General features: G+C 38.8%; 1 protein-coding gene across 6 annotated transcripts; it reads right to left on the bottom strand.

Moving 5' to 3' along the window:
• On the bottom strand, positions 1-14249 carry LOC131880067 (uncharacterized). 6 transcript variants are annotated; one of them, XM_059226571.1, is made up of 9 exons: positions 13421-14249; positions 13258-13353; positions 13042-13200; positions 12805-12972; positions 12565-12726; positions 10658-12492; positions 3450-3607; positions 1635-2587; positions 1-80 (listed from the first exon to the last, which is right to left on the bottom strand). In XM_059226571.1, exons 1-8 carry the CDS (start codon positions 13815-13817, stop codon positions 2116-2118), a joined length of 3447 nt encoding a protein of 1148 aa, XP_059082554.1. In that variant the 5' UTR covers positions 13818-14249; the 3' UTR covers positions 1-80; positions 1635-2115. The 6 variants fall into 6 exon arrangements, with proteins under 6 accessions (XP_059082554.1, XP_059082553.1, XP_059082557.1 ...); XM_059226570.1 differs by lacking the exon at positions 1-80 and adding an exon at positions 828-923; XM_059226572.1 differs by lacking the exon at positions 1-80 and adding an exon at positions 7200-7377 and having other exon boundaries at positions 2451-2587.
• Positions 14250-22351: the final 8102 nt, after the last annotated feature.

Genomic DNA, 22351 nt, shown 5'->3' with positions numbered 1-22351 from the left:
CGAAAGAGGGGTTGATTTAGAAGTCATTGCCATTTCCATAGTAGTCTTCAGCCGGGGCGACCACCACGCGTTTTCCAAACCTAAATGAGAATTCAAGATTAGTCGTGAATCGGGATTGCTTTGTTATATCCGTGGGAGACGACCACATCTATTGGTCCCTGTAGCAAAACGTGGCGCACTCTTTCTTTCAAATTGATCCCAGCCTTGAATGCCAATCATTTGCCATGCTTGAAGGCAGCAAGACGAGTCAAAAGGGAAGCTACATACACTATTGGTTTGCATATAAACTCTTTCAAACAATGATCTACATACGTACTACTAATACACATATATATTTAGATGGGTTTACTCTAGAGTGAAGATGGATTGTCTTGCAATGGATATTGTGTAATCTTGCGGTGAGAACAAGTGTGGTGTCAGGAAAAACAAGGGTCATGGAAGTAGGGTTGGTCCCTGGGGAGAAATTCTATTACTTCCACCGAGAGCCCGAAGACGTTGGAGAAGGATGAGGAGTAGGGTTCCATTTCATCATCACCATCATCGATGTGTCTTGGCTGGGTTGTCCCAATTAATCAACGCTGTGGTCCAATAAAGATCTCAAGCATGCAGGGTTAGCCAAGGAACAGAAACATCAAAGTGGTGATTGGGTTAGGGAACAACGGGATCCTTTCGCGTCGAAATGAATGATGTTAGCGGGATAAACATCTAATTACAATCTACGGTTGGGTATTGTTATTCCAAATTCGTCTTCTATTTATGTACGTTATATTTAGTGCATAGTAAGATGGTTGCATTCGGTCACATCTGGACTCGCCATCTAATCTCACCTGGGTCGGCCTAAATCAGAGTAATGATGGCGGATCTGAGATAATTTCATGAGGGCAGATGCCACATCTTCCCGTCTGGTTCTATCTTGGCTCCGCCTTAAAACAAGGCCAAACAATCAAATGGGCGACGTTCGAGTGACAGACAATTGGGACCCCTTTTTTAGTATTGTTGAGTTTAATCAAACTTGGGGTAAGTTGGTATAAAACTGTATTGGAAATTCTTTAGTGTTTATGTAAAGACATGAGTGTACATAAAAGAATGATTTAGAGGCAATTATAAGCATATGATGTGGAGAAGCTTTTTCAAGATATTTGACTTGAATGATAAAAGTAAGAATGATGTCAAATGACCTGATTTAAACCCAATGGATTATCAAAATAGCATTAGAAAGAAGGTTAGGGTTAATTGTGTCTCCTTCGAGCTCAAGTATGATCTTGAGCTTCTTAATTGAAATATGCTGCTGTTTTTATTCTAATTTTGGGACAATCGTCACCAACAATGGGCTAGCTAGGTAGCCAATCAGTCACATCATGAAAAATCTTGCACTTTCCATCAAATTCAGAGTGAACACTTCACGTTGTTCACCCACAATGATATCCAATTTTTGACATTTCGGTGCCCATCGTCGACATCCCCCAAGGAAAAAGGCCGTTCCATGTTCAAGAAATAATCAAATTTTCCTTCAAACTGGAGAGGAATGAGCGGCATTCCAATCCTCGGAGGGTATTTCCTCATTACTAGACCAACGCCTCAAATTGTCATGGATCTGAATTAAATGATATCTGAGTGTTGCTTGTCTCACTCACCTTGGTCGAGCAGCTTGCGAGTAGTATTGGTCGAGTTTCTGGAGGTATTCCAGTGCCGAGCGCATGCCCGCCCCTTCCTCTTGAGGCGAGGGGGCGGACTGGGCACGCCCACTCATGAGGGTCAGAACAACAGTACACACAACAAAGAAGGCGGCAATCAGGGAGGAGTAACTCAAATTCATTCTTTTGAACTCGTTTGTGTAGTTTGGAGGGTCGGGTGAAAAAAGCTCGTCGAATGGCAAGCAAGAGGGAAAAAAGGCGAATGAGGAACCCCAACCTTCAGGGCTCGCTTTTATAGCAACAAGTTGTTCCACGTCGGTTCTCGTCGATCGTTTCGTCAAAGCGTTCCAAATCTGAGTGTTTCAAAATGGGGAAGGAGCGACCAAGGGCGAGGTAAAGAGAGAATAAGGCACGCACACACGCACACACGCACACACGCACACACGCACACTGACTGAGAGAGCCGGGTTAACCTTGGGTTTTATTGATATTGCGAGTGGGGAATGAATTTGGCATAGTTGAATGCTTCGAAGTCATATTGATAGATCTGTTCCACTCTCCGAATGAGATCTGAATCTATCGATGACAAGACTCTTTCATGTTGCTCAGAATAAGTCTTCGTTCCATTGGAACACGTGGAGCAGTTTTCTCTCTCATACGCCATAGTCCGGATGAAATCCGGTGGCAAGCCTAGGATTTGTAGGAACAGGATGACATCGCTCTCCATGGTCTCGAGTCGTCCAATGAAGTCATAGGAGACTTGACAGAAGCTCATTGCAATGAATTGGGGCCGGATATGAATGTTCATATTGAAAAGATCCCTTCTTCCACTTTCCACCACGTGTTCCAAGAAGCTGGTGAAATTGGTGGAATTATGGCCCACCATGTCATCAAATCTATGCTTCGCCATCGCAGACACGTTGTAATATTTGTCCCGATAGGCAGAGATTAATCTGCAATCAAAATGAATCGAAAAGTTTTGAAAACCGAGTTTTGAAAAATACACCCAGAATGATTTTGATTGCTTGTACACTTTCCTTATGTGTATAGTTTCCCTCTATCATTGGTGAATTGTTGTGAAAGTGACGTTCCAATAGTAGATGAAAAAAAAGTCTACCGAACAAAGAAATATCACGTTAACTTTCATGAGGATCCTTTCCAAGTTGCATTTTTTGCACCTTGAAATGTGAGGATCCTTTCCAAGTTGCATTTTTTGCACCTTGAAATGTCAAATCTCCATTCTTAGATAAGTATATTTTGTCACCGTTGGGATCACTTGAAATATGAGACCAGGGTGCTGGAGAAATATTATTCCGTTGAGGCACTTGTGGTCGAACACGAAGCATTTGTTCGTATTAAGAATTCTTAATTTTCAAAAAATGGAATGACGTTATTTGTAACAATGACTTCTTTAGCCAATTTTCTTCGGTTAGGGGACTGATGCCATGCTATTGTTAAAAAGTCTCAAAATTTTTGAAGCACACTGTATTTTAAACTTGTTTTCGAACTTTTGGTCTTTTGGACTGTGTTGCATCCACACTTTGTTAAGTTACGAATAGACCCGAAAACTTATCCTTAGATACGTGTACGTATATCAGTCATCATAAAATCACATTAATTGATGATATCAGCACCAAGGATCTTAAAGATTGCGGCATTTTTCTTTCGAGTCGACATTTGTAAACAAGGAAAACGTCCTCAGCTTCGGTTTGTGCTTGAGAAATTTGAATCCAAATCAAATCCGAATCCAATCTCAGTTTTCATTACATACTTTGCAGATTCAGTTTAAGCTCAAGATCATACTGGAAATTTCACCTTTGCCACGGATGCCGCACAAAACTGACTTTGGTGAGGTTGCTTTCACGGATTCGGCTTACCGGGGCAATCTCCTGAAACTGACGAACCACTTGCTTCCGCTCAAAATTTATTCCGTGCCATTGGGCCAATATTTTCAACAAAGTTGTCGATCCACACTGCAAAAATGACGTAATTCAAATAACCAGTTTAGCTTTATCATTATCCTGAGTCATGCAAATCCAAGGATATTTATCTAAGTCAGGATCTCATTTTTGAAATCAAAGCAACCCTCGATTGGTCTCTCTCGTTTCAAAAGCATCATTTACAGTCCCCACTCTGATGGCCTACAAGTGTCAAGTTGAGAGAGAAAGATTCGTGTGAACTCTGGTTCTTGATTGATTGATTGAAACCAGAGACAAGATCTTGCACGTGTCAGCCCAACCAATTCATGGGAATGTCATTACGACTGTACAAAATCGACGAGATTTGTTAGCAAGATTCACATTGTGGAGTATAGAGAAATTGACAAAATTAATTGGTTAACTTAGGCAATGGCCAAGGCGGATGTACGGTAGACGAGATTTGTTAGCAAGATTCACATTGTGGAGTATAGAGAAATTGACAAAATTAATTGGTTAACTTAGGCAAAGAAGTCCAGACCTAAAATGGAACAATGATTGATTAAATTTGCAGCTTTTTGAATCGATATTGATAACAACAACTTAGCGCACATGATTACAGATAACATTCTAACACATCATGTACAACCTTAGCTTTTAAGCACTTTCTGCATGTATGTTTATGATGCAAAGTAAGACTTCTTGAATTCTTTGGTTGAATTATACTTCAGCTTCTTCGTTGGGTCACCCATTTTAAATTCCGTTTGAACAATGTTCCACAGCAGAGCATTTTCTACTTTAGATCAATGGCAACATATTTCTTGCAAGAAAACCATTTTTTTTTAGAAAAAAAGGAAATTTGATGCGGGTTTCTTGAAACAATTGTATACGTGTGCAAAAGCCGAAAAAAACTAATTGAATTACAATTTGGAAAGTATATATTTATTAATAAAAGCTTGAGAAAGCAGTTGTAATTGTGAGCAATTACGTTTAGAAAGTAATCGACACGAGTGTGACAAAGCTCAACAATGACAATGTGTGTTTTGAGCGAGAATTTTCCAAGATGTGAAATGGAACTTAAGTTTATATGGTGAATAACAGTTCAATGGAGACACAACATACCCTAAAAATATGTTCAATAAAAAACGTGAGTAAAAACACATCACTGCTCACTTTTGGTACGAATTTCAGCGCCAAATTTGTGTCTCGATCGATAATGAAATGACGTAAATCCTCGGAATGAAAGAGATGTGGATGGGTTTTAGATATCTTTGAGCACACTTTCTTGATCCGAATTTTGTCCTTTTCAAGTTGTGACAATCTTGTACGGTTTAGCAAAGGTTCAAAAGTTGACTTGTCCAAGTGCGAAGTCTTTAGGCTCAGACTCGTTTGCTCCCATTTTAGTACGGATGTCAACATTAAAAGGAACAATAGTAGAGCCAACACTGCAACGTTAGGAATGAACACAATTAAGATCATTTTACCCAAAATGAGTAGAGCTGAAAAGCTTACTTGGGATGATCACTTTTTGACAACAACACAAGGATGGGTTAAGCATTGCGACTTGGCTCTTTTGAACAAAATACAACCATCCAATGTTTGGCTATTCGCTTTATTCGTGCAAATTTCTGGTAAAGAGGAAACACGTGATGCGGTTTTCAAACAGTTGTGCCACTCAAACTCGTAAATGAAAAAGAGACTGTTCCCTTTGCCACTGCGTTTAGTATACTTTGTATGTACCATAAAAATTATAAAAAAGAGGGAAAAGGATGGTCATTTACTTTACCAAAACTATTTGAAAAAGAAGCATAAAAATATGATAATGCTTTGGATCGAAGATATCAAAATTATAATAGTCAAATATCCAGGCCCTTGCTTGTACTTTTGCATATTTTTTGATGTCAAGGCTTTTAAAAAGAAGGCGGAAAATCACATTTCTGTCAGAGCAACCGTTCACCTAGATTTTGGTGTTAAGCTTTCAGCACTAGTCTCGAGCATGGAGTACTCCATGTCTCGAGACACCTTTACTGATATCATGACGAAGAAAAGGTTGAACAGATGACCAAGTAGATTCGAATGATACCTTTGTCTTCAAAGCGAAGCCAATGAGGATTAATTTGGAGAGCTAAATATTGAATACTTTTTCCAAATTGTAACGACCGTTTTATTCACAAAGACTAAATGCTTTTTATTAGTGACACAAGCACAAAAATAAACCAAATATGTTAATTTCGTTGCGTTTGAAACTGTGGTTGGCAAATTGTGAATCACCGTCAAATTAAAAGATGGACTCACATCGGTCGTTTTCATTTGGTATCGCCAAAACCATTTATTCTATCCAAAAAGTGTACACCATACAAACAACTGACTAAAAAACAACTCAATCACATTTGGGTCCAAAACCTCGCGTAGGGAACTCCAAAGAAGCGGGTTTAGTCATGTGGTAATCACAAGATAAAATTCCAATTTTCTAGATCAGCTGAACAAATTTCAGACGGAAATTCGTAATTGTTAAACATATTAGCTAACATGATATGTTATAAATGTGGCTGGCCTTTAATTGTAACGATCTAATTTTCTTGTTTTTGCATGCCATGTTCTCATTGAAACATTACTTTGGCTACATTTTATAACTTTCCTAAGCCAAATTTTGCGCCAGAATGTGATAAATTCACGCCATTTGCCCAGACCTGCTAGTCACAGAAGTTGCTAATTTGAGTAAAATGAACGGTTTAGATAATGCAAATTTTACGTTTTCTTTTGTAGTCAATATCTCTAGCACTCCGCGGTGGGGTTTGATACGATACGGCAATAAACTTCATATGGTTCAAACCAATCCAAAAGGATATGAGAATTTATAAATTTTCCTCGAAATAACAATTGCTATTGTCCTTAAGTACGCCTTGACATAAGTGCGGGGAACTAATAGGTGGAATCATGCCCGTGATGAAAAATTGGAGGAAGCTTGAACCCAAGAGGTTATTAGCCTTCATGTTTTGAAAAGGTGCTCTGTGGTGCTCTGTTCTATGCAAAATATTTTGCACAATTTGAATTCCACCGTTCGTTCTTGTGGGGCAAAGTGAGGAACTCATTCCACCGCTAGTCCTTATCAAAGTATAGAATGGGGGTTCTTTTTGCAATTCCTTTTTAATGTAACTCCAGCATGATTTTCCGATTGATAGCCTCCTCATGACTGAGTTTATATATTTGCAAGTTCACTCTGGATATCAATTGAAGTACTAATGGTGACCGGACAACTCGACCCAGCGGAAACTCGGTCCAGCGGACAACTCGACCCAGGACAACGTGACCCAAGAGACAACTCAACTAAGTACAATCATTAAACACAACAAATTGACTAAAAAGCATGATTTTGGAACAAAACTAAAGCTTGATGAGTGAACTTTCAATTTACATGCAGAGATGTTAGCATCAGTAAAGTATTAAATAAAAGAAATCTATTTTGATTAAGCCATTATCAAACTTGATTTACACACCATGATTGATGTAAGCATAACTTGCATTCAAAGTTCAAGTGATGAATTGTGTAAAACTTTTCACATTTTGACATGTTTTACTTCACAATTTCAATTTTGCTTCATAAGCATGAGCTTTTTGTAAGCCAACATGTTGGGCTAAATTTCCATACTGGGCTGAGTTGTCCGCTGGGTCGAGTTGTCCAATGGGTCGAGTTGTCCGCTTAGTTGAGTTATCTTGGGTCGTGTTGCCCTGGGTCGTGTTGTCCGCTGTGTCGAGTTGTCCACTGGTTCGAGTTGTCCATTGGGTCGAGCTGTCCCGGGTCGAGCCCTTCGTTGGGTCGAGTTGTCCTGGAACCAGACCCAAAAGAAAAGAAAACGAACCAAAAAGTAATTAGAGGTTGTAAAAAGGAAAGAGACTTATTGTTGCGTAAGTCCTTTGGTCGCTCTAATGGCATCATTTAAGGAACACAATGCAATAACAGTACTTTTTTCAAAAAATAGAACAAACTACTACTTCCATTCCTTACTATTACTAATTTTGTTACTGTTACCCTGAAGGTGCGAGATTTATTCCTAGTGTGTCAAACAAAACATATGCGCTAAAACATTGAAACATTTGGTGAAGTTCTCTCTCTTGGTATGTTATCTACTCGATTCGAAAGTTCATTGCAAGTAGGGAAGAAGAGTGCAAAATTTGAAATGAAATAGACGACTCATTGGCACAACGTAGTACGTACCCTCCTTTTGGCAAACAGGCCTTTGGAAGTGGAGCTAGTAGGCTGGGGGTGGCAAATGAATGGAAGTAAGAAGATATCCCAGACCTTGCAAATGCACTGTTGTTGATCTAGTCTGCCAGTAGAAAATGCTTCCTCCAATGAAATTGAACTATCCGTATAACTGAATTTGAAAACTGTTTATTGCGAAAAATGATCCAATCTACTTCAATAAATAATGAACCGATCCCAGCACAAACTCTTTAATAAAGAAAAGGAATACTGTGCGACACATGTGCGAAATGCACATTCTATTTATGTGGGTGTGGGGTTTATTTGCCATACCATGGGCGAATGTGAAAACAAACAAACAAAATTGTAAAAAATATTTGGGAAGCCATTTTAAACCCATTGCACTCTCCAAGTTTCATGTACGTGTAAATGAGTAGTTTGAAGCAATTGCAAATGTTTTTCATGACCCCGAAAACAATATAATCTCTTCAGAAGTGGTACAAAAATCATCCTGCTCTAAATGATATCCTTCTTATACGAATCTAGATGTAAATACCGAGCAGGATTATCGAATTCTATCGAGCTTGGATTAATCAAAATGTTTTTAACTCTGGACAACTTTTTAGTAACACCCTAATAATTTTTTTTTATTGATTCTCTCGTTGATTTCTTTTTAATCCTTGTTTTACTCTTAGATTGACAGTTTTTAGAAAAAGGATGCATTGAAAAATGGGTGAAAAGAATTCCGAACAAACAAATTATCGGCTTTTTACGTTCATCAGAAACTCTTCAATGTTGAATTTTTCTTATATTCTTTTTATTGAAAAGTGATTTTTCTTTGGGGGCTTGTTTTGAAATTTGAGGGAAATTAATTGATTGTTGCGAAACATGTTTGTGAATGGTAGTAACTCACGGTCAAATTCTGGCATCCCTGGAAAAGCGTAAGTTAATTATTTTTGAAATAATATTTGGTGGTAAATTCGCTGTGACTAAATTCATGGCCTGGATGCCTGGTGACTCAACCTCGAAAAAAATGTTCCCTTTTCGGTAAACATATGTTTTTTAAAGTTGGAGAATGGAGAAGGGACTGCAAGTGTTCAATCTTATTTGTAAGTTTTCGCTTTTTTGAGGTCAAGTTCCTACACAATGATTGTCATATATAATGGATCAAATAGATCAACTAAAACCCTGAAAAAAGTAACCTTTGAGAGGTGTTAAACGAAAGTTACAAAACGGCTTTTTTTAAGCATTCTCAAAATGCTTTCAATTTTTATCACCTTTTTCTGCGGAAGATATGGAATGTTGCCACCCATTCTTCCAAAATACCTTAAAAAACCGTATACTGAAAAATGATTTCAAGATCGATCAAAGTGTCAGACAATTAGATGATTTTTTATCGTCGATCCTACAAATGTTCTGTAAGTTCAAGAACCCCAAGAAATCATCTTAATGCAATGCAAACAAGAAAATGGCCTAAACCCCAATGCTTATGTTTATACACCTGTTCAATTGATGAAAGATTCGTGCACAAATAATGAGCTTAAACATTTTGAAGGGAAATCCCAGTCTTTTTATCGTTGCGAAAAATGATTAAAATGAGAGGTTGCGCGATAATGTCCAATTCAGATGAAGAATATCATATATTTTTCCTTTTAAATAAAATCCAGCCAAATAATTTATATCAATACCATGGCTGTGGGTCAAGAAGCGATATATAATAATTCATAAAGTGGAAAACAAGGAGCACCTTATGTTCCATTATTTAATGTAGTAAAGAACCAAAAGACTGGACGTAAGACCAGTGCGGCAATGCAAACTATACATTGCAAAAACACTGTAAAATGAATATTTTTTGTTTATCAGGTTTGAACTTTCTCGGGTTATAAGCAGCATCTTTAAGTGCAATCTTGGTAAATTTCTCAATTATGAGGAAAAGGGAAGAACTAAGTACCTCATAGTTGTATCAGATGATTTTTGTGATTGTCGACTTCCCATTTGGTTTTCCAGCCGGAAGATATATCATTGCACCCATTCTGCTCAACTTGGGTCAGATCAATGTTCGAGGTTTGGTAGCAAGTATTATTTTCTGATGTCTAACTTCTTATATACCTCATTATTAATACATAATAAATCGACAAAAAGAAACAGGGGACAGAGAGACAGAACAATAAATTGATAAATGCTGCGTTATTTGGGAGACGTTTTTGCCATAATTTGTCTAAATACCAAATGAGAAATAATGTTCCGCGATTGCCCATTGATCACACAACTTGACATATCTTCATTTCACACAAACACAAAACAAATATCTTGACCAATTTGACTACGATGTCTTTGATTTAAGTGTGTGACGCAGCTTTAATAATGCGATTACTGTAAGAGATCACTTTAGGGTGATTTCTGAAGGCCAATTTCCAATTATGTCCAAAGTAGTAAAACGCAAATACAAGGATACAATACGCCAACAAACCTGCAGCAAAGACAATTGAAGCATGTTGAAAATAATTTGAGAAGTATGTGGGACGATAAACCTTGAAAATGTACTCATTGGTCAAAAAAGCCACTGGCCCATAAATTAAGCCATAATCTAAAACACTCAAAAGGATCGTATTTGGAATTCCTCCATAACGGTCCATCACTGGAATCTCGGACGAATCTTTGGAATGATTCTGAATGTCGGGACTTCCTCGATAAAAGGCAAAGGAAACTAAGGACACCAAATTGGTAAAGCTGAACACAGTAAATGTGCCAAACATCAGTTTCTGATAGACGAGAATCAAGCCCATGGCGATCAAAAGAACCAAAGGGAACGCATAAGGAGCATGTAAAAGAGCACTGGAGATGAGAAACATCTTTGGACCCAAAAGGGAACAAATAGCGAGCATCTGGATCAAAGTTCCAACCATTGAAGGTGCCACTGGGAATCGCTTCTCATTCTTCACATGCCGCACGGTGTTGATGACGCCAACCAGCGAGGACAATAAGGCCACGGTGAACAAGGCTTGACCGGAGATCCCAATCTGGTATTGAATAATGTTGGCGAAAAAGGCCTTTAGCCTTGGGTACTCTTGGCTCGCGAGAAATAAGGTCATTTGAATCAGGATCTGTGGCACTCGCTCAACAACAGTCTCAATGATTTGAATTCGGTTATAATGGACTTGGATCGATTTGGAGCGGTGTTCCAAGGACTTCATCTTGATTCTTCTCCACTTCATCGCTTTAGTACGCTCCTTTTGAGCTTCGTTTAATTCTTCAGGCGTCTCCAATAAGTGGGTCATGTCTAAGCGGCATTTTTCTTGCTCTTGACGCAAGTCGAAGGTCGTTTTGGCACGTTCCAGTAAGGCAAAATGAACAGGAAACAATAATGACAAGATTCGGGCCAATTTTGGAAACGGAGTCGCGTCTCCATAAAGTGCCATTTCTTTCAGTTTTGTGGCAGATAATACGAGGATTCCAACCTGGCTTCCAAACAGGATGCACATGAGAAAGCCTCTGATGGCGTCCAGGTTGATGTTCCCAATGGCAGCAAAGTGGTGCTGGAACAGCTCCTCCGAGATGTAGTGAAGAATGCAGATGATCCCAAAGTCTTTTAAGACATCAAAGTAGAACAGTGTTATCTTGATGAGAGGTGGGATGGAATGGACAAAGAAATTTTGCGATATGTGGGTTTGCAGGAAGGGGTATTTGATCATTTTCTTGTGGAGAACTTGTCGAAGCTTCATTTTGAGGAGTGACAGTTTTCCTTGTTCTACGATGGAAAGAACCCATTTCAATATTTTTGGATCACATTGCGTTTTCCAATGGTTAATAGCAAACCCAATAGCCCTGGTATCGTCAGGATTGTCAGTGCACTGCTGACCAAGTTCAAAATAATAAGTCTTGAGAACAATCTGATTCACGGCCTTGTAGTTCCAAGTCGGTAGGTTTTTGATGATCCAAAAGAAGTCCTGAAGCTTTTCATTTTCCCGTGATTCCAAGTACAGACCTTTAATGATGGAATCGGATCCTTCTATCTCTCCTTTAGGTCCGGCGCTTTTGACCAAAGCGTGTAATGCTCGAGCTAATGGGTAGATGTTTTCCTGGTCATTGGACAACTCAATTTCGTTTGTTTCCGTTTCAACCCTGACAATGAGTTTCAGGGTGATCCAAACGCCGAATCCCAAGAGGCAGTACAAAGTCAATCCGACGGACAGCAGTGTCAAAACGAGTCCAGAGCCCCCCTTGCAAAGCTTTGGGTCCTCATCTGACCCATCTTTGCATTCCCAAGTCTCTGTGCATAAGTCATCCACATGGATCTCATCGCCATTCTTGCATTCCCAAAAGTTGCATTCCAGGAGAGGCTCTCCTTGACATTCTTGGACCACTGTGGACACTCGCTTGTAATTGGTCAAGAAATTATCGAATACAAACTCACTTTGGGGCAAATCCACTTCAGAAATCACACGAATTTTTGGGATGTAGACGCTCCGCAATTTAAGGTCAGACACGGTCTTGAAATCAAAGAAGTTCCCAAAAGTTGGTCTTGAAAGGTGATTTTGCCAGGGCGGAGATGGCGGGCTCTTAAAATCGGAATAATTCCAAACTAGAGTGGTAACGTAGTCTCCATCTAAGGTAACTAACTCTAGTTCCTGTCGAAGCAAGCGTCCAAAGTTGACTTTGCCCTCTTGCATTCCGAAGGAAAGCTGAACCCTCAAATCATCATGTTTCTCAAATCCTCGGCGAGTGTATTTTGGGCACACTGAAATGTTGATAAGATCATTGTTCTTGGCAAAGGGTAAATAAACCAGGACATGCGGGCAAAGGTTTCTACCTGGAGGACATAGGGGCAACACACAAGGTCGATCTTCCAAGAACCCCATGGCACAATTGGGTTCACACGTGCGAGATCTCCTTTGACGAGGCATGTTTTGGAAATTGTCCGTACAAGTCTGGGAACAAGATGACCAGGGAGTCCATTGCCCGTATTGTTTTTCTATAAAAAATAGGACAAAACTGAAATTGATATATCCTCCATGGAACTTTTTTTTCTTCTATTTGTTCCGTATATTACCCGATGGACAATGAGACAAGGGTCCCGTACAAGGTTGCAAAACGGTCCTCGAATGCTGACATTGGGCGTTCTCTTTCCTTTCAACATTTTGGCAATTCACGGTCTGAACTGCCATGACCCCTTGGCCGCATTTTACTGAACAATCACCAGAGACGAGACTGTAGTCGCCTAATTTGGAAAGAAGTGAGATAAAGTATGTGGACCAATGTGAGGGCATATTTTGATCATTCTACTTACCCTCTGACGGATTGTTTGGATAGCCTTCATCGAGTGAACTCAAAGGCTCAAGAGGTTCTTCTGTCCAGTTGAGTATATATTGGGAAAAGAGCTCGCGAAACAATCTCTCAGTTGTATTTACAACCTCACCAAATAGTAAACTCTCGTAATCCTCCAAGTCTAAAAGGTTGAATTAGATGAATTTGCTCGACAACGAACCCAACTGAATCAGCTTACCCAAATCCAATGAGATATTGAACCTCTCTTCTATCGATCTTTTAAAGGCATTGACGTTTTCAGCCTCGTCTCGGATGGACCCCACATAAAATGAACCTAAGTGAAAAGCCAACAGGTAGAGTAGAGAAAATCCAGGAAAATTATTTTGGAATAGAAGTTTTACCCGGTGGGCCCATGGGTCCCGGGACACCGGGCAGGCCTTGTCGTCCAGGTTCTCCAGGTTCTCCAGATTCGCCTGGGTATCCTGGACGACCTGGACTGCCATTCCAGCATTCGCTGTCCGGTCCACGATCTCCCTTCTCTCCAGGCAGACAAACCGGTTCAGTAATATTTTCGTTCTCGTCTTCAAATGGATCAAATGTTGTTGTGGTTGTTGATGGTGAGGTTTGGCTTACTGTATCCTTTTTGTCTAGAGACTGATTTGTTGTTTCTGTAACATCATCATTTGTGTCTATTAAGGGAGCGGTTGTGGGGGTTTGGGCCAATGCGACACAGGTATAAATCAGGCACATGCAAGTAAGTGCTCGACGAAGGCTATTGGAGTTGGTAGTAGGTATCATCCTCCCTCAATCCTGCATTAAATTCGGCGTCCGTGTATTTCATAAACTGGAGGATCAAAATCCGCTCTATCAAGTCATGTAGTCTGACTTCTGGGTCAAATCCCGGAAACCCAGATCTGCCTGGGATTCCGATCCCACCTGGGTTCCCAGGTAATCCTGGTCGGCCTTTTTCCCCAGGTATACCCGGTGGACCTTGAGACCCGTTATAAACTCTGCCGGGTTCTCCCGGAGGACCTTTCGGGCCAATCAATGTCTGGCAATGAACCCAGTAGATGGCACAAATGTGGAATAAGATGAGAGACACAACTCTTTTAGACAACCATATTGACATGCTTGACGCTCCTCATTGATTTTTTCTGTGCACTATATTTTTTAGATGTTATTACACGACGTTGTTCACAACCTACACGCGTGACTAGGGAATATCACTGTGGTGATAAAACTCTCCGTTGGCTCTCCGTGCTATGAAAAATACACATTAGAGAACAAATACATCTGTAACTAGATGTCGTGATGCGATGTTTAATTGGATGAAACGTATTCCTTGAAAGTGAGACAAAAAGCTCAAGCATACAAGATCAATTTCACTCCATATTTCGACAGATCTTAAAAAATACGAGATAGAACCACCGTTTCATCAATCTATTTGAGAAGGAAAGCAAAATACTGCTATGCATAAAACAGTGACAAGAACAAAATTCTTTAATCTGAAAACAAGATAAATTCATAGACCAACAGATCAAATATTAGTATCAACATTTGGGTAAGTTATTTTCCCCTTTGTTCCAGTCTCAGATTGTTGGCAAAAGGCTGAAATTTTAAAACTAGTGTGTGCTCTGTTTTCAAAATCAATTTGTGCAAAAATTTATTCACCGTATGGTTTTCGTGGAAACAAGTATTATACATGTGTTTCTGTGCTGCACGTTGCTTATTATCATTCTATAGACTGGGTTTCCTGCGTTTCAGGGAACTTGTGTCAGGTTTCAATTCTGGCCTGAACTTGCTTCCCCAAAATGCATTCCAATTCGGTCGGGATTTCCTCTTACTCTTCCAGTCGCCATGAAACGATTACATAACTAGTCTTTACCATCTCATCCATCTCATCCCATGAATTGGCAAGCCTCATCTAACGGAAGAAACAGACCCGTCTCTCAAGAAACCTAGTTTTCGTGTTCGCATATTGATCATATCACTGTTTTGAACACAACGTTTGGCTGAAAATAGGCATAGGAAGATATATCCAATTACTATTCATGGCAATCTCCTGATCAAGTGAAGACGACGTGCCCATTTTTGACCAGGCAAATGTGAAACTATTCCTGAATCTGGTTCTAGGAAGTGGCTGTTGACACTTTATTTTCGATAAGATGGTTGCAATTGCTGATATTTAATGTTGGGAGACTTGCCTAATTAGGTGTTCAAAATAGTTGCCTGTTTTGTTGCAATTGTGGCAGCCGAGTTATGAGATTCAAAACGAATAAAAAAAAAACTATTTATTGCGAGATATTTCTCATTGGATCATAGGTCTTTTACAATGTTTACAGTATATACATCTATTTCGTCCCATTCTGGGTTCTGGGGCACTTGTTCTTTCTTTGTGTGATAACAATGAATGTTTTTTTTTGCATTGTTTTTTCACAGACGTTTTTGAAACGCCAAAATAAATGTTATATAACCCCAGCATTAACAAAACGGAAAACTTAATTGCATACCCGGTGGGTTCAGGTTAAAAATCAATGTTGTGGTTGAGGTTACATTCTGAATTGAAAACTGCTTTCCAGCTGAGCTTGAGCCTCGAAATTTCAAGTTTTTTTCGAACCAAATGTTTGTTTATCATTGTTGTATTTTCCTTACACACCTAGCGAAGATCACCTAAAAGGATTGACGGAACCTTTCCCATTTCAAGGAATTTGGGAATTTTCGATAGACCAAAGCTAGTTTTATGTGAAATGACTTTCCTGATTGTTCAATTTCTAGCGCCATCTAGGAGCGCAACTTCAGAAACACTCGAAGGCTCTCAAATTGATGGAGTGAGAAAGGAAAGAGACCGAGTGATCAGGGCCTTAGTTTGTCCTTGACCCTCCTAAAATAACAGGCAGCTCTGTTCGGAGGGTCCTCTTGTGGGATATCCATCCCTTAATAGTTGATCTGTCTTCATACAGTTCACAACTGAACACATGATGGGCTTGTAAAGCGTGATTTGCCATCCTAATTGAGGGATGGCGGTGCTATCAGGAAGTGGATCAATACTAGGTATATTCGAGTGAGGAGTCGATGCGTAAGAATGAAGACAAATGTTTGCATCGTTGTGTTTCGAGGATAATGAAGATGTAGAGTAGATCTCATATTTAACCATACCTTCCACATTCGGTGAAACGGCCCACTTTAGAGCATTCTTCGTTGCTTCCCTTTTTATCCCCTCCATATGTACTTCCAAGCAAGGACGATCATGTATGGCCGGCCCCTACTGAAAGTGAACCAGGAAATTCGCTTCTCAGCCTCTAAATTGGTCCAATAAGTATCTTTCCCTCTCGAATGCGAGCGAGAGAGAGGGTCTTACCTTATTCCCTGAGCTCGGTTCCATACAACTAGCATGCAACTAAAACAATAGTCATGTTGAGCTAAACCCAATACAAGAGGACATAACATTTTAAAGCAGGCATTGCATAGGTATCTTGCAAATAAAGCCAAGTTATTTTTATCTTTGTGTCAATCCTGCGTCATTGAAAGAGATAGAAAATGAATTAAACCAAACAATTTAGGAAAAGTCAATCTACTCCAAAAACAGCAACACTTGAGAGTTCTTGAGAGAGGTAACCAGTTTGATTCTCCATTTGGCTTTTCCCAGGGAAACCTTTATGCATTATCAACCAAACTATGACATTACCCATCTGAAAATGGGATCACTTGAAAGAAAAGAAAGGAGGTTCATAACAAATCTGTTGTTCTGTTCTTCTGCTACAATATCAGCAGCCTTTGAGCAGTTCCTCTGCTGGTAATTATTGCATGTACCCTTTACCTCCAAAATTAACTACTTGCACACTTGTACCAAATCAGTCTTTCAACTGCCGCTCATGCATCCATGGGTTATGCTTGGTAAATCATCCCCTTGAATCCAAGAAGGCAATTAACATGAACTTTCTCTCACTCACAACTACCTTAGTATTTTTAAGGCTGTTGGAACCCTTGATGAGCTGATATTCCCTCCATTTCTGGATTGGAATAGAGCACTCATAGATAGACTCATCCATGGCCCAAATGGAATCAGGGGAGTCCCTCACCATCTCTAAATGTTGTGGTTTGAGATCTTCTGAGATTAGTCAAGGGCACAACAAGCTTTGAAAGATTCAGGCCATTTTGAAGGATCTTGAAAACAATTCCATGCAAAATGCAAGTCTCCCAGGCTATTTCCCGCTTATAGTCACAACAACAGAGGTCTAGGCAATAAGGTTCTTGGTCCTCAAGGTTGCCTTTTTCCCTGGTCAATTTCAATGTCTTTTTGGTTCTATTGAATTCCTTGAATGAAAAGGTTGCAAACTTGGGATTGCCTAAAGACAAGCCCTCCTAAAGCCGCCATAGCTATTTCAAAGAATTCAATGGCTGATTGTTAATGTGTAAGCTTTGATGGCGCTGGGCTTTCAAAATTTACTCAATATGAAATGAGCGACTGAAGTCGTTGATTTTTTTCGAACTAGAAAATAAACATGTTCTCAATCGTTTCATTAAAATGCCTTTGAAAACGACATAGTACAACACTCGGAGTAGTGAAAAAAAAAAGATGTTAAACTTAAACTTAGAATATGTGGGAGAACCCGCTTTGGCACCCATATGAAAATTCTTTTAACCGGTTGCAGATTTCTGAATGGAATTTGAAATAGAAAAAATGAATAGACCTTTCATTCTCCTCTCCATCCTCTTGTTGTGGACAAACAAATTGAGAAATACACAAATACACTCTGAGATACCTGACTTTAGCAAGGTATATTTCGTTGAACAACTTACAACTGACCTATTCAAACACCTTAAATTCATCACCAACCCTTCTGAGAGGACTTACCAATCGTGCACGGGTATAAGTACAAGTACTTTTGGTATCCAAATAGAGACAAACAAAGAGCTATATATTGTGTACTTACAACATACCAGCGACTTTTCAACATGATCATTTTCCATTAAATAGTCTTAAAAATGGTTGTCCAAAGTTTAAAAAAAATGTTAGAAATGACGATTGCAGAAGTGTTGGCATATTATCAACCGTATAGTATACATACTCCGGGAAAATAACTATTTACATGTCATAATTGTTCGGAATCTTACCCATAGAGGATTTGAAACGTTTCCCAGAGAGCTTATGGCTTATTAATTGTGCCACAGTACTTGAATTTTTTTTTTCATTGTTATAATCTCTGGATAAAGTCTGGCATCTTAAAGCGTGTTTTTTTTTATTTCTATGTTTGTTTGTCCGCACCTAGACGAAGAAGAGGGCGCTTCCTTCTCTCAATGACAAGGACTATAGAAATAAGGTGAAGGGATCAGTAAATGTTTAATGCAATAATAAGTTGTTGATTGTAAGTCAAGATAACCCTCAAAATTACGCCAGTGCATGTTGCGAAAAGGTCAAATTGGTGGTTAAAAATCATCTCTTTTGTGGTTCATGAATCGAGCTCTGCTCAATCAAACATAAGTTTTGCATAATCAGGTTTCTTTCTTGAGAACCGGTCACTGAATTAATCAGCTTCTCTTGCTTTTCTGACTTAAATTACCGCTTATGACCGTTCAAAAGAAGCAACACACTCCTCGTATTTCGTCAGCAGTACATCATTTCACGTTATTTCGAACATATTAGACGCACTTTGAGTAATGGAACAGTTTTTCTTCGCTGGTTTTACGACCTGATTTCCACTAACGATTTTGGCTGGGTCTTTTTCCTCGGCTTGGCTTTGGCACGATTGACGTAGTATGTACGTTAAAGCGACTCTAAATTCAGAGAGATTTGCCAACATCAGCACTCTAACCTGCCAAACAATCTCCATGATCTTGTTTCTTCTCAAAATGTAAACTTTTTGTACATGGACTCGTTTGGGCGAAAGAGAATAACTGTTTTGGTCTTTTGTTGGGAATAACTAAGATAAAGTGGCAGACTGGGGTTTCGTTCTTTGTCCTTTTATAATCGCGTGAGGAAGTAAAACCAATCCCAAGAGTTGTTTTAAAAGTAGACATGTGATGTATTTGCAATACCAATTACATTTCCTAGTTACTTTTTATATATGTGATTGATTGCATTCGAAATCAAAACAATGGTAATAGTAAAAATTTACATTTCAGCCAATGTAAATGAACTATTTCAATTACAAATGATAACTACATTTTGATCTTTCATTCATACCTTTTTTAATGAATTGATCAAATAGGTCTTGACTTGGCCCACTGCTAACTCTTCCAACTCGATCATTATTTTGCTTTTGTCAACCTATTTCTAAATTGGCTGAACATCAACAAAGGAATGCAATTGAATGTGATTGAATTACGTTCGGTTTGAAAGTACTGTAATTTCATAATCTTAGTTGATTGGATTTAAAAACCTAGAAATGCAATCAAGTGCATTTCAAAAGTATTTAAAACCAGTGTCTTATTCATTTCTAATTTGATTAGCGGACTTCCTTAAAAAAGGTTTAATACCAATAAACCATTTGAAATAATTATTAATTCTTCTAAATACATGGGCAAATACTATCGACCATGCCATCATCTATGGAGTCATAATGTGAGTAATGAAGCCTGTAATTGAAATAGATGAATGTTTCCGAGGCACGATGAGTCCCTGAATGATGGAGCTTTTTGGTCGGTATATGGACTATACTGCTGCTTTCTTCCGTCGAGCTAAATATTTCGAAATATGCATTTGCAGCAATTGGGAAAGCTTTGTGCAAGGATAAGAAAAGCAAACACGTGGAACAAATGTGAATTAATGTTTGTTAAGTAGCCAATGCTGAATGAGACCGTTGGGTCAAAAAAACAAGGACAAATCAAGTTTGGACTTTGTATGAGTGTCACAAGATATATTATGTAAAATGGTACAAGAAAATAGTCCAAAAAAAAATGTTGATTGAACACAGAAAAGGTGAACACGTTCAAAAACTGCATTTTCCGACCATGATAATCAAGGTAGAAATAAATGATATGACTGTCTAGACTTGTATTGAATGTCAATCGTGCATAGTATGTCATGTTTTTTTACATTCTCCACTGATATGTCAATACAATTAACATTGTATAGAATAAATTCTAAGCCTACACAATTACTTCATTTCCACTCACGCGATCGAACCGATGACAGGAGGAAAATGCACTCGTTTACATAGTCATGCTAGCTAGCCCTCGGACGAGTGTTTCCAATATTCTCTGCGTCCACACAAGCAATGATTTATCTGCGAGTACTCAACGTGTCCATGTACTTTTTGCGTAGGCCCTGGTTGTTTTTGTAGGCCAACGAACGGCCCGAGGCCTTCGAACGAACGAACCCCACTCTCTAAATTTGAAATCAGGATGACGTCACGCTTGAAAAGAGACAATCTCCCCCACTCTGTCTCACACATTCACGTTTATAAACGACGCACACGCACTCACTCAGACCCATTTTCATGCGGATTGGTTCAACCCAAACAGCGATAACCAAGATGCGAATTCAGCTCCCAGCCAACCACTTTGAAAACTTGAAGGGCAAGGCTCGGTTTGAGTGCCGACAAGTAAAAAAGTGAAAATGTAATATTTTGTGATGAAAAGTGTATCTTCAAAGATGTATAAGGACAGGAAAAAATAAGTGGTCAGATTCTTCAAGTTGTGCTTCTTTTTATATTCAAATCATTTTTTTCATTTTTTTCCAATACACCACCCTATCAGGCTAGAACAAATGAATTAATGTATTGACTCTAATATTTTACAAGGCATGTAACAAGGTCTGCAATTCAACTTTCTAAGACGATTGATAACTCAAATTGACTCAAGTTATTCCATTTTCGATCTTTAATTTGTGCCTGAGACCTCTCAATCAGTCCTCCAAAAAATTGTGCTCGTTTTTATGAAAACATATCAATGGACTTGAAAGACAATCAAACTGATTGGCAATCTTTGTTTGGGAGACATGCAACAAGGAGATGAAAAGCCCTGTGAAATCCCAAAAAACAAAGTATTAAGGGCAATTAAATTGTGCACAGAAGTGGGAAGTGATACTGATAGTCCAAAGGTTATCCAAGGGTTGTCCAAGAGTAAAACACACTACTGATTAATGAAGAAAGTCCATCACACAACTAAACTAACTCTATGTATAATGTTGCACGCCGTAGTAGAGAGACAACCCTCGACATGTAAGAGCTGTCATCAAAAACAGAGGAAATTACATTGAAGACGCTTTTTGTACTTTGATTAAATGTTCTTTAGTCTCAATTTTTCGTAGAGTAAGCTATTGCATAATACCTTCCCAAGTGTAATATATATTATTTCCGGATCGCAGAACTTATTACGCATCCTGTATCAAATCCCCTTCTTGGTAGCACTTATAAAACGTCAAAATGATCTAAGGACAATCAAGAATATAAATAAATTGCTCTCTAAAGACGCGTTAATCCCAAGTTAGACAACCCATTTAGATATGTAGCATGGAAAAACACTATAAAAACTCAAAATATGACCCGTATTTGCCTCCTCCTATATTATAATCAAAGTTGGCATTCAAGGACGGTACTTTTGTGGTTTGTTATGGACCCAACCTCACTCACCCAAGTGCTCAATCGTTGTAACCAACAACCCCTTTGATACCCTAAAAGGTCAAATTTGGTAGCAACCTCAGGAATCACTTGATTTTCATGTTTCTAATTTGGAATCATCAATGACGTTGATACGACTGACCACCAAACAAAATCTTTCTGAATAAGGAGATGAAAGTCAAACCGAATTGGTACCATAATTGGTATTATAGACCCAAAGGGCTAAAACTGAAGATTTCTAGCCTTCATATTGAGTTTTGGTCATTTTCATCTCCATAATTCAGCTTTTGTAAGGGGTTTACATCATCTGACACAAAACAATTTCTTTATTTGATTCCATAAACCCTGGGACCTATCAAATATTTTATATAAAAACAAGCCAGTTTGGCTGCTTAACCGTCAATTTAATTCCCAGAGGCATTTTTAGCAAACTTAGCATCTCATAAAGCGACCAGTAAAATCGTCTGAGTTCATGAGATCAAAAATGTATTCAATATGTTGATGATTTGTCGCCAAAGTACCGTAAAAAGATTTTGATTTATCGCACTGATGTCTAGCGTGTTTAAAGTGATCTATCACACTTTATAGTGCACGAAAGCTGCTCCTAAGAGGTCTTTTTAGAGTCTTTATTGCATAGTTGAAAGTTACTTAGCTGCATCTAGCATTGTGCACAAATAAGGAGTCAAATTATGTATGTTTTCAGGCTAGTACCGTACAAAAATGGCCATGAGTTGGTAGTTGCTCGGTCAACGTATCTGATCCTTAAGCAAC

The sequence above is a fragment of the Tigriopus californicus genome, chromosome 5 (genome assembly GCF_007210705.1).
Source record: "Tigriopus californicus strain San Diego chromosome 5, Tcal_SD_v2.1, whole genome shotgun sequence".
NCBI classification, from domain to species: Eukaryota; Metazoa; Arthropoda; class Copepoda; order Harpacticoida; family Harpacticidae; genus Tigriopus; species Tigriopus californicus.
This window is presented reverse-complemented; position numbering and strand designations above follow the sequence as displayed.

Bases quoted from the DNA above. Each gene is read 5' to 3' on its own strand.
- LOC131880067 (XM_059226571.1), bottom strand. From the start codon at position 13,817: ATGATACCTACTACCAACTCCAATAGCCTTCGTCGAGCACTTACTTGC. The intron at 12,973-13,041 runs GTAAGTAGAATG...TTTCCAAATTAG, and splicing joins TCCAAACAATCCGTCAGAGG to GCGACTACAGTCTCGTCTCT. The intron at 2,588-3,449 runs GTGAAATTTCCA...TTTTGATTGCAG, and splicing joins GTGCGGCATCCGTGGCAAAG to ATTAATCTCTGCCTATCGGG.